Raw genomic sequence first — 12,776 nt, forward strand, 5'->3', positions numbered from 1 at the left:
CTCTGAGCAGCCAGGATCAGTGGGTGGCACTGTAGCACCCATCCCTCCCTGGACTGGATTGGCATTATAGGGTAGCTAATCCCAAGCAGGAATTATTGATGGAAATATCCTGGAATAATTTTGGGAAAAGCATTTGTGAGCAAGCTCATAAATGGCAATAACGTGACAGAGCTGGGAATGAATTCAGCTGTTCTGTAATGTTTGTGATGGATAAGGAAACAGGCAAGGAGCTGGGCTTTTCCTTGGCATGGCAGCTTTTCCTGAAAGGAACTTTGGGAAGTTCCCAGGTGCATTTGTGCATCATGAGGAGATGGACATGTGGTATGCAGAGGAAGGAGCACAAAGGCCTTTCCCATGATGCCTCAGGTTTTAGCTTGTATTTTTCACATTCTGTGCTGCTTTAGTGTGTGGGTCTGAGCTTCACATGAAGGGATGGTGAGCTCTCTGCACAGAGCAGGGAGACAAAACAATTCCTGCTCTAGCTGGGGACCAAGGACAAATGATCCAGATCTCAGGCCCAAGAGCATAAACAATGTGAGCTGAAGAGAGGAAAACAAGCAGGATGGGGCTGCATGGGCTGGAGCTGGAATTGGACAATTAACTCCAAGATGCAAATGGAGCAGAATTGATAAAAGTGAGAGACCCCATGACCAGTTGTCCATTTTGTGACCATTTTGGTTCATCTTGTATGCAGCCTTGGCTGGGCTCTTGTGCTGCCCAAGGTGGATCCATGGAGGCCTTAAATAAATCCCTACTTTATTCTTTAACTCTGTCTGGCCTCTGTTCTAGGTCAACCTTCTCAAGGCATCACCCGTACATGCAGGACATTGTTATTCCTTGCTCTCACTGCCTGATCTGCCCAAGGGGCATTTTGGGGACACCATCCCCTTCCAGCTAATCCATGAGACCTGTGGGGGTGCTCAGATCCTGCAGAAGTCTGGGGAGCAGGTTTGGCCTTTCCCAGCAAGGGCTGGGTTCATGTCCTGGTTGTTTTTTCCTGCTGAAAAGGTTTGTCAAAGAACACCTCCCTCCAGAAGTCCTTACCCCATGGATTGATATCCAGAGGCAATGCTGGATAAGAAGGGTTTGCACCTGGGGTGGGACCTCTGAGAGGATGAGTGACAACACACCACAAAGAAATAGGGATTTGCTCTCAGTGCCTCCTAGGAATTTGCTTCCAGGCATTCCCAGGCTCTGGATCCTGCTCGTTGTGTCAATGCCCTGTGGCATGACATTGTGTCATGCCCCTGCCTGAGCCCTGTCAAACAGGGCACAGCTGAAGCTCAGCATCTCATTTGGACATAACATGAGGTGCTTTTGTTTTCACTCTCACCTCTTCCTAGACTCCCCATTGCCCCAAATCCCTGGGAAAGATGTGATCCTGAGCTTTTCAGTCATTGGAGCCAGCAGGGAAGGGAAGGGAAGCTGTGGCAGCCCTGCCACCATTTGCTGCATCTGCTCCTCCTTACATCACTTTCACCTTCACTCAAATTTGACACAGCACAAATCCAATCTAGAGAGCTTTACATAATTTCAGGGTACCAGGCAGGCAGGGTCCCATGGATGGACCAGACCCAGGTGGGTCATTTCATCCCAGCTAAAATATGGGCAGTCAGATGGAGAGTAAGAATAGTCACATAAGTGAAGATTTGGGGGAATTTTTGCTTTCTTTTACACAGATTTTTTAAGTGCCCCATCAGCTGAAGCAGCATTTAATAAGAAATAAATTATGGCTGGCCTGTCTTGGAAGTGTTCAAGAAAGGGTTGGGAGCAGCCTGGTCTAGTGGAAGGTGGTTGGAACAACATGATCATGAAGGTCTTTTCGAAGCCAAACTATTCCATGATTCTCTGACCCCTTTAGAATCTCACTGTATCTTAAAACCATAAGGAGAGAGCTTGCAGTGGGCACAGAAATAAGGTTTAGTTTTGGGACATATTTCCCTCCTCCCCCCAACTGTGGATCTCAAGCTCACTTCACCTGTGTCTCCTTGGAGGCTGGCTCTGATCATCACCATCCAGGTGTTGCAGCTTCATTTTCCCCAATTTTTCAGAGATTCCATAATTTCCATCTTCAGAAATGCATTTCCTCAGTGAAGGGTGAGGTAGTGACTAGACTGTCCAAAAAAACAAGTAAGAGGCTACTTGTTAAACAAAGCTGGTGTCTGGCAGTGAGGAGAGCCTCCAAATTCTGGGTTAATCCCCCCAAACTGGTGGCGTTTGCTCGGATCAAGGTAGGTGGTTCTCATTTGGTTGCAATTCCTGACTGGCTGGCAGCCTGCAGGTGGAGAGGAGCCAAGTTTTCTGTGGAGATGACAGTTTGCTAACAGATGTCTGATGTTTCCTAACACGGTTAGGATGGGATTCAGGAGCTACTTCAGCAGAGCTGAGCAGTTGGGTAATTGCAAACCTTTTCTCCTCACATTTTCTTGTTTATCAGCTGCCTGGGTAACACAATTATTTCATTATTTTTTTTTGTTGTTCATAGTTTTAGGATGCAAAGCTTGAAATATCTCTCAGAGCAATCACCATCCTAGAAGGCAGTGGCTCATTTAAATTCTGGGAAACCTCCAGGAGTGTGAGGAGCCACAGGATTTCCTCTCCCCTTGGGCACAGCATTGCCCAAATATTTTGGCTGTGGCTCCTGCACTGCCATTTCAAAGGACTGGAACAGTGGAAGATAGAATTTCCCAAGCCCCAGCTCTTCCAGAGGAGCTTTCAGGAGATTTCTGCCATTCAGATTCACAGGAAATCTGGGAGAAGAGCTTGGAGGCTCTGCAGGATGCTCCTGCCTAACTCAGAGCTGAACATCTCCCGTGCTGCTCTCTGAGGTCCCACTCTGCTGTCAGCTTCAGGAGTGGGCTGTGAGCTCTGCCAAGGGTGGGCTAGTCTCAGGAGGTGACAAAAACCTGCTTCAATAAGCAAAAATTTCCATTAGGAGCACACTAGGAGTTGATTCCTGGTGTCCCACCAGCTCCTCTGAAAAGCTCAGCCTTCATTTTAAAAACTCTTTATTAAAGAACAGACTGTTCATTGCTGTTGGATCACACATTTCCTGCATATTTTCTTTTTGTGCACTTCCAGCTAGAATTTTCCAGGCATTTTGACCTGGGATGAGCAGCACAATTACCAAAACATCCAGGGAAAGGCTCTTTCTTAATTACAGCTAATTCCACTGGAGACAAGCCCAGAAATCCCAGTGCAGGAAGTTCAGGCCTTGTGTCTGCAAAGCTCCAGTGTGTGCCTCTGATGTCACTTGTGCCTCCAAGGTGTCTTCCCAGCACTCCTCCCATCAATTAATTCAGGAATTTTAACTCTTCCAGAGTCAGAAAAGCATTTGATTATTTGGAAAGTCTCCAAGGACTGGCATAAGGCTGGGATTTACAATAAAACTGCCTTTCTGATTAAAGAGGAATGGTATGAGGTTGTGGCATCTCCAAAGCGGAGAAAAGCACCCTGCCCAAGCAGAGGTGGATCTGTCCCGCAAAGGGATGAGTTATTCCCACTTCATCCTGCAGAAGTGGGGTCAAACTATCCCTACTCTCATCCCACCTGTGTTCTGTGGAGCTGCTTCCCTGAGCACATTGCCCACACAGCCTGGGGGCTCTCCTCCCTGGGGCTGTGGCAGAGCTGTGTGCACACCATGCTGTGCCCTGTGCTCTGGGATGGCCCTGCTGGAGCAGGGAGGTGACACCACATGTGGTCCCTTCCAGCATGAGCCAGCCTGTTAATACCCCAAACATTTCAGACTGTTGCAGATTCTTTATCGTGACCCAGAACTGAGCATTTTTCTACAGAAAAATATTAACATATCAATTTCTGTATTCCTTAGTACTGCCCTCCCAGTGCCTCTTTACTTTGGGAGGTAAAATCAAACACCACAGATGTTTTTTACCATTGTTCTGTTGAGCAAGGAGCTCACACTGCTCAACTTCGGGAGTTTCTGTCAGGGAGTAGCACGCTCAGCTTCAGGAATTTGGAAGGAATTCTAAACTTCATGATGAGGATCATACCCCTGGGTTCTGATTTAGCTTAGGAATATTTGCATTTTCCTCTTTTTTCTGAAGATGTTTATCCTCTGTCTTAGCAGGTTTGGAGTGCATAACAACCTAATTTACAGGAATTTGGTGTTTAAGTGGACTTGGACTTTTGTAGCTGGGAATAAAACAGAATTCCAGTGAGACTGTTAGTGGGCATGGGAAGGGCTTATTTGCTTGATTTTACCTGTGTTTTGGTTTCACTGCATGTTTTTGGCATTTCTTTGAGGGTTTGGAGGCTTGTTGCACTGCATTTAGAAAAAAAATGCATCCAATTTGTCTCATCTGTTGTGCTGCACTTGTGTGTTCTCACTACATCCAAGGAGTGTGGCAGAGGGAATTAGCCAAGGGATTCTCAAAGCAATCCCAAGAATGCAGCAAGTATTTTTCTAAGCAAAATAATACAGTTTTTTTGACATATTCCAATGCAAATCCAGAATATTTCAGCTTCCTTATCCAGGAAGGTGTCCCTGCCCATGGCAGGGAGGTTGAAATCAGATGGTCTTGAAGGTCCCTTCCAACCCAAACCATGGTGTGACCCTGGCCCTGAAATTTTACATCTGTCTGTGTGTTGGCAGGAAATTTTCCACACTGGGATTTCATCTTCCTGGCAATCAGAAATCATTAAAGGTATTCAACTGCTCTGTCCATTCATCATGGAAATGAGAGGCGCTCACTGCTCTGTCAGCCCTGAAATGATGGCTCTGCTGTGCTTTGAAAGGGGACATTTAAATCCTTTTTAAGTGCCAGCTCAGCGTTCACCTCGTGATGAGCACGGAGGGATCAATGAGCAGCTGTGGCACACAAGGTTATCCCAAGTTCACAGCGGGCTCTGAGCTGATTGGCTTCCAAAGTCAGATGCATCAGGAGCAAGGTCACCAACAGGATCTGGTGACAGCATAAAAAATAAAGCGGAGCTGAAGTCATTTGTTGACAGCACCCCCTGGGAGAGAATTATGCTTTATTGCCTCAGATTTGGGGCTTTGTGATGTGACCTTTCACTTTGTTGGACTGCTATTTGTAGGTTTCCCTTTTCACTTAGAAAATGATGGAGTTTTGCTCTCTCTCCCCCATTGGCATTGAGGTTTTAAATAGAGCAGAAGGGGTGGTCTGAAGGGAATCTGTTAATGAAATAATCAGTGTGGGAATGTCCCAAAGCTGGCCAGGTGGCCACAGGAGTGGGATGGTGGCTCATCTTCCCACTGCTGTTACCCTGCATGAGCAAAGCCTCCAGTGATTATGCCCTACTGTTAATTGCAAGCTGATCCAGCTAAAATGAAGCCCTGCACCTTCCAGGCTTCCCTCCATAATCCAGCCAACTTTTTTCCCATAAAGTAACCCACAGCCAAAGGTTGGACACACCCAGGGACTCTCTAGCAGACAAATGTCACATTTTATGGAGGGGGCGGATCCTGCTCATCCATTTCCCCTCAAGCCTTTCTAAAAATACCCTAAACCTTAACAAGGAGCTATTTTGGAGGAATTATGGTCATGGATAGGCATGGGAAGCTGATTCTGGCAGGCTTGCACGGGTTGGAGTTGCGTGTTCCTTGCTCGGGCACGTGGTGTTGTGGGGCAGCTGGCCATGGGATAAACAGAGAGCATCAGGATTTTGGGACCTCCTGGCTTGGGATGGCTGCTCTGAGTGGGTTTATAGGAGGAGAACAAGTGAAGATATCCTTATAGGAATGTTGAGCTGTGCCTGAAGTCATTCATTTCAAGCATTTGCAGCTTATCAGATCTGATTTCATAAAACCTGGCTGGGATTTCTCTCCAGGGACCTTTAGTGATCCTGCCACTTCCAATAAACATTTATAGAAACTGCTGCCAGCCTATGGATATGAGAAACTCCTAAGAGAGACTTCTATCTTGCAAAAATCCTTAAAGACACCAAAATATTTACAAGCAAACCTCACCCAGAAGAAGATGGATAGAAAGTGCCCAGCCTTGGGAGCTGGATTGCGGTGCCAGGCGTTGGCTTTGCACCCTCAGTAGGGATGTTTGCTATTCCCCCGTGGAAAACCTTTCCTTCTGGAACCATGCTGGGATTGGGAGCAGCAGAATGCTGAGCTAAAAGTGAATTTTGAGAGCTGAGATGGAAGTGCAGCAGGTAAAGGCTGGCCCAGGCTCCCACAGCTCAGGGGCGGCAGCGCGCACTGCTCAGGTTTGCACCTCTAAGAAATTTCCATTTTTTCGCCTCAAAACCTCCAGATACGAAGCCGAAGCTGCCTTCTTTGCCAACCTGAAACTGTCGGATTTCAACATCATCGACACCCTGGGAGTCGGAGGGTTCGGGAGAGTGGAGCTGGTAGGTGACCTCTTCTTCTTTGTGTGGCATCCTCATACAACTGCTGTGTTAAAGGCTTAATTTTCTTTGTTATTACACCCCAATAACCCTGAGAAAAATGATCTGCTGGCATTATCTAGTGAAGAAAGCTGACTTACATTTCCTGAGACATAAAAAATGTACCAATAAATGCTATGCACTAGCCAAGGAGGATTTATGTCCTAGGCTGAGAGAGGAGCACACATCTCCTCTCTCTCTTAAGTGGTTTATGACATTGATTTATGGCCTTTTAAAAACAGCTTGGAGAATTGGCTGAGTGCTGGGATTGGAAGAGCAACCTAAAATCTTATTTAACCAGATCCAGAGTAACACTAGAAAGCCTCTCCTACACATTTTTTATTCAGGTCTAGAGTGGTTGCACTTGGTTATCCTCAAAGTTAACATTCAGCACCTGACCCATGACAATACATCCCGGACAGGGCCTGGTTTTGTGCAGAGCTGTAGAGAAAAGATAAAATCCGAGCCTGCTTGGAGCTTTGGAGCTCTGTGGTCTCCTTTAAAGCAGATCCAGAGCGAGAGGCGAGCTGTTTGCAGCACCAAGGCAACACAAAACCTTGGAGTAGGAAGAGGGAGTTGGGTTACACCACGGAGGAGCTCCGGACACCGGACACTCCCGCAGTATGTTAGGAACTCCTGCAAGCCTGGGCACAAGGGGAACAGAGTTACTGTTGCCACCACAAAACCTCCACTCCATAACCCTGTGGAAGCTGAAGAATAGTAAAAGGGGCAAAATGAGGTGGCTTTGGTGGTTATTTGTGATGTAAAGAGGAAATTTGGTGTTCAGAGCTCAGCTTGGTCTTCCCTGTGGTTTATTCCTGACTTTTCCTGGCTGGATATGAAATCCTGCGGAGGAAAGAACATCTGGGGGAACACTGGTCCCTTCCTGGGTTTTGGGGTTTAGTGTATGATTATTTTGTTTATGAGTATTAAATTTATGAGTATTTTGAAGGAGTCACCTGCTGAGGATGCTTTAGAGCAGGAGGCCGTGCTCAACCTCTCTTTTGAAGTCACTCCCTCCTGTCCTGATACCAGGGATTTGCTCCCTAAATTAACATCTGGCTTCTCCACCCTCTAGTGAGGGACCCACCAGTCTGGGGCTTGGTTTGAGCCTTGTGAAGGTTTTGGGTTAATTTTTAAGGGGTTTTGCCAACCTCAAGGTGTTCCTGGGGAGGTGCACGAGTTTGTCTCCATGAGGGGTTGCTGGTGGGACCCTCACCAGTGGCCATGGCCATGACATGGACACCTTTAAAGTGACCAAAACTCCACCCTGGTGATGTGAGGCCCTGGCCCAGGTGAGAGGAAGAGCAGGAGGTGCTCTGTCCCTTCAAGGTGTCAGCTCGAGTAGAAATATTCCATTCTGAGCAGATGTTCACACCTCAGAAGCCTCCGAGAAGCCCTGGAGCCACCTGAGGTGGGCAAAACATTCCCAGAGGTTTTCTTCTGGGGTGGGTGCCCCTCTCCTGAGCAGGAAAATGCTGGATAAGCTAATTTTTTGTAGCTCTGAACTGCACACAGATAAAATATACTTAAATGTGTAGCTCAACACACCAGATTTTGTTGGTTTTTCTTTACCACAGAAAGAAATTTTGTTATAAAGCCAAGAATATATTCCTTTTGTCAAAATTGAGCCTGGAATTGCTGCCTCATGCTTCCACCTCCTCCATTAAAAATATGGTTTATTGCTTCGGGCTAAAAATGTTAAATATATCGAAGGAATTGGCTCTTTTATTGCCTGAATGTGGAAGTGAAACAATGTTCCTGGAAAATATTCACAGTTTTTGTGCTTTCCAGGAGTAAAATGGATCAAAAAAGTGAAGGATGTGGCAAGGAAAAGGGATTTTATAGCTTTGGGCACAAAGCCTCAGAACATCACCACTGGAGAGGGCAACTGGTGGTGGCTGGGGGGGCAACTGGAATGTCTGGGGCTGGGATTGGCCAAGAAGGAATAACATTCTCATTGGATGTGGTTTTCCAGACACCTCTGGGAACGCTGGTGCCTTGGAGAGGTCGCCCTTTCCATGTATCTGTGCACAAGGATATGGCTTTTAGGTCAGACAGCCTAAAATAGAAGTTATTTTCGATTCCACGGATATTACACATGGAAATCCCCTTTTGTCTTGCTTTTCCAGGCAGTTTTGTTTTCTGTATCTCAGAAAAACATTCCAAAACTTTGGAATGAGTGCTTTTTGCTCAGGTTTTTGGTGGCTCTCTGGTGCCTCTTCCAACATCCTTATGGATGGTCCTCTTCATCCCAAACTGGGCTATGCAATTGACTTTTATCTAGGTTTTTCTTGAGGGATACACCATCCAGGCTTGGAGAAACCACAGCAAATGGCAGGAGCAGGCTTTTTGGGATGCATCCACTCCTTTTTACACCTCAGCCTCCTAGGTTTATGTCAGCTGAGCATCTTCTGGGGTGGGATCCAGGCTTAACGTTAGGAAAACAGGAATTTCAAGTGCCACTGGCACAGGGAATGTCACCTCATGTGACAGGGATGGAGGACAGCTGTCCCCAGCCCTCAGAAATCATCTCTGCTCTCACCTTTATTGCTCTTGGCTTTGTTCTTTAATTTCCTTTTCACTCAAGTCCTCTGCTCCTGAGCATCTGCTCCAGGTCAGTTCTTCTGGGTTTAAATCAAGATTATTTTGACAGCTCTGAAATAAATACATTGGAGTAGCTGAATATCCAGGATTGGAGTTATTTTTCCATGGAACTGGTACCTGTAGGTGATAGCTAAGCACAGAGAGACTAAAAATCATATCCTTACCTTCTGCACTCCTTCTGGCTTCCTGGTGGCTCCAAAAAGTAAAATTCCTTTGCAGTATGGGGGTTTCTAAAGACACAAATAAAAACATGCACATAAAATGTTGCAGCCATGTTTTATGGGCTCTGTACAAAGTGGACACAATGGAATTTTTCATCTTTATTTGTGTTTTAAAAGAAATCTGGCCCCAGCTTCTGAAGTGCAATTAAATCTCTTCCAGCCTCCAGCCTCTGTTGTAAACAAAGCCATTAGTGAATTAATTAGATAACGAGGAAAAACCCGGTGCAATTGTCTTCTGATAGGCTGACAGATGCAGAATCCAGGTATTTATTGGTGGAAATTTCCAACTGTATCCAATTCCCAAGCCAGCTGCTTTTCCTAGGTAATGTAAAGTTTTTTATTGGAAAGATCATTTTTCTCTTGAAAATCTCCTGATTTCTGGGCTTAATTGTCTGGAATTGCCTCAAGCTGTGCGAGGGGAGGCTCAGCTTGGACAGCAGCAGGAATTTCTGCATGGAAAGGGTGCTCAGGCCTTGGCAGGGGCTGCCCAGGGAGCTTTGCAGTGCCCATCCCTGCAGGTGTGCCAGGAAGGGCTGGAGGTGGCACTCAGTGCTCTGGGCTGGGGACAAGGTGGGCACTGGGCACAGCTGGGACTTGGAGGGCTTTTCCAGCCTCAGTTATCCCAGGATTCTGTGAGTTTTTTAGCTTTTGAAAGAATGGATCTTTTAGTTGCTATGAAGGGGGGGAAGATTTGGGGATTTCAGTGAGGAATTTGAGATCAGGTGCCCAAGGAAATCCCAAACTCATCTGACAACGTCACTCTTTCCAAGCCCAGCAAAATCCTGGGGATGATCTGATCATTTTTCTGTCCCTTCCCAACATTTGCAGCGTATTCCTTTCTCCAGCATGTGCAAGATGTTTACTTTTATCACACCACTGCCATGTTTTCATTTCCCCTGGATTTTGAATTCCTGTTGAAACTAAACGCATCCTTTGTAGATGGAAACACATCTTAGGGCTTGTCTGTTCCTGGAAAGGGTCTTTGCAAAGTTTGGAAAGATGGGATATGTTGGGAGTCCATAAAATCTGGGCAGAGGCTGGATCAGGATATGAGCTGAGCCAGAGATTTCAGCTTTGGCTGGAGGCAGGAATTAAACATAAAAATAGGTTTTTTTATTTCAGACAAATCCAAACTGGGAAGCAGAGCAGGATCATGTATGGGATTGTTGGAGTTTAGCTCTATTTGATATTTCCAAGACCCCACAGCACTGAGTTTTTCCATTTCCCACGTATTTTAGCCATAGAATCCTTCTTCCTCTATTTACTTTTCTTTGGAATGATTTTATGCATGAAACTCTTGACATTCCTCACTGCTTTTTAGCCTTTTGCTTCCAGACATTTCTGCAAAAATCATTTTTATAGGGAGACAGAAATTTTAATATATTTTAAGATCTTTGCCCTTTACTCATAAAAAAACTTGACTGTATTTGTTGTCAAGCAACAAAAATCAGTTTTCAGTGCAGGGATCAGGATGTGGAGTTAAAGGGGTTTAGCACAGTTGAGTATTTGATTAAAAATTGTTAAATTTGCTTTTTTGAGTGTCTTCTTAGTATATAATTTTACAAATTATTTTTCTATGGAGTCTCTTAGTGCTCCAGTTTGGATAGGAAATTTAGGGCTTTCCCAACTAGTGGAATCTGGATTACTAAAAAAAAAATTAAGTCACTGTCATGAACAGTTTTGACCCTGCTGCCCACTTGGAATTAATTTTGAAGGATTCATCCTTCAAAATTCAGCCTACTATGTGTCTTGTAGACCTCACTTTTACTCCATTATTTTTCTTTCCATCTTCTCCTAAAATCCCAGGATGGTTTGGGTTGGAATGGACCTTAAAGCTCCAAAATTCCACCCCTGCCATGGGCAGGGACACCTTCCACTGTCCCAGGCTTCTCCAAGCCCTGTCCAGCCTGGCCCTGGACACTTTCAGGCATCCAGGGGCAGCCACAACCACCCTGAACCATGTCTTAGGTAGGGTTTATTTAAGTCTTGACTTATTTTCCAGCCTAACCCAGCAGAGCGTGTTCTGTAGCCAACCCTAAATTAATGTTGGGGTTGAAGTAGGGAGAGGGAATCTAATTTGGATATGCAAATTATCATTTCTCTCTAAACTTAGGCGAGGAGAGAGGCTGGATCTGCCCTTGGGGGAATGTGGAAAAGCCTCTAAAAATCCTTATGGATCATTTGGGCTGGAAAATCCCTGCCAGCCCGTGGAGTCCCAGCTGTGCCCAGTGCCCACCTTGTCCCCAGCCCAGAGCACTGAGTGCCACCTCCAGCCCTTCCTGGCACACCTGCAGGGATGGGCACTGCAAAGCTCCCTGGGCAGCCCCTGCCAAGGCCTGAGCACCCTTTCCATGCAGAAATTCCTGCTGCTGTCCAAGCTGAGCCTCCCCTGGCCCAGCCTGAGGCCCTTTCCCCTTCTCCTGTCCCTGTTCCCTGGGAGCAGACCCTGACCACCCCTCTGGCTGATTATGGGGAATTCTCTTCCATTCTGGGAGAAGAGGAGTCCCTTCAGTAGGAAAAGCAGGCTGTCCCCTCTTGCTGGGACAGGAGCAGTCACTCTGTGTGTGCAGCAGGGCAGCTCTCAGGATTAGGAAAGCTCAGCTTGCAAACGCTGCTCTCAGCAACAGCTGCTGCTATTTTTGTTAGTTCCACCAGATCAAGCTGGGAAAGAGGGAAAATGCAGAACCTTGGGAATGGCCAGCAAGCAGGAGCACTTGGAATTCAGCTCCTAAAGTGCTGCTGTTGAGTCAGTTCTTTTTTAATGTCATGGGGAAATAGCCATATTTTTCAGTAAAGCATGGATTTCTGGCTCGTTCTATTGGAAGAATTCCACAGGAAGCAAAACTCCCTTGGAAAAACATCTTTGTTGTTGTGGAAGTTCAGAAGGACACAGAGGGAAACTGTGGTGAGTGGGGAACTCAAAGCCCATCCAGTGCCACACCTGCCATGGGCAGGGACACCTTCCACTGTCCCAGGCTGCTCCAAGCCCCAGTGTCCAGCCTGGCCTTGGGCACTGCCAGGGATCCAGGGGCAGCCCCAGCTGCTCTGGGCACCCTGTGCCAGGGCCTGCCCACCCTGCCAGGGAACAATTCCTTCCCAATATCCCATCCATCACTGCCCTCTGGCAGTGGGAAGCCATTCCCTGTGTCCTGTCCCTCCATCCCTTGGAAATATCCTGGAATGTTCAGTCACGGAAATAAATCCTTCTCTGGGGGCTTGTTCTGCATTCTGGTAAATATTTATGAAAGTTTCCACTTTCCCAAGGTCAGCTGGGATTGCATCAGCACGGGAATTGCTGGAGTTGCAGACTGTATATCACACACATAGGGATGATTTATAGGGAATACAGGCAGGGAAGGAGGAAGGATAAGAAACACATAACTCTTTTTTTCCTCTTTTCCATTGAGCTCTGGGTTTCATCTCCTCAATACCTGTTTTCCCAGCCAGCCTGAGAAAGCACCAAGGTGTAAAACCATATTTATTTCTGTGACAGTGTTAAACACCAGACAAAAATCAGGCCTGGTGTTCTCTGTATGTCCTGGGAACTGCAGAAGTTCCATAAAGCAAAGG

The 12,776-nt window shown here is 46.4% G+C and overlaps 1 protein-coding gene and 1 long non-coding RNA gene across 15 annotated transcripts in view; one reads left to right on the top strand and one right to left on the bottom strand.

Annotated features, from left to right (window-relative positions):
* PRKG1 (protein kinase cGMP-dependent 1) overlaps window positions 1-12,776 on the top strand; it is a 368,725-nt gene that overhangs the window by 338,903 nt on the left and 17,046 nt on the right. For 12 of the 14 annotated variants that reach the window (XM_064429924.1, XM_064429923.1, XM_064429930.1 and 9 more), the window contains one exon: window positions 6,246-6,342. In XM_064429924.1, coding sequence (XP_064285994.1) covers window positions 6,246-6,342 — 97 coding nt within the window. Of the gene's footprint in view, window positions 1-6,245; window positions 6,343-9,396; window positions 9,529-12,087; window positions 12,112-12,776 lie in introns of those variants that run through there. The other 2 variants (XM_064429936.1, XM_064429935.1) reach the window with 2 other exon arrangements.
* On the bottom strand, window positions 6,787-9,364 carry LOC135306281 (uncharacterized). The gene is made up of 2 exons (XR_010367080.1): window positions 9,150-9,364; window positions 6,787-9,036 (listed from the first exon to the last, which is right to left on the bottom strand). It is a non-coding gene; the product is annotated as an uncharacterized LOC135306281 (long non-coding RNA).

The sequence above is a fragment of the Passer domesticus genome, chromosome 8, assembly GCF_036417665.1.
Source record: "Passer domesticus isolate bPasDom1 chromosome 8, bPasDom1.hap1, whole genome shotgun sequence".
Taxonomy (NCBI): domain Eukaryota; kingdom Metazoa; phylum Chordata; class Aves; order Passeriformes; family Passeridae; genus Passer; species Passer domesticus.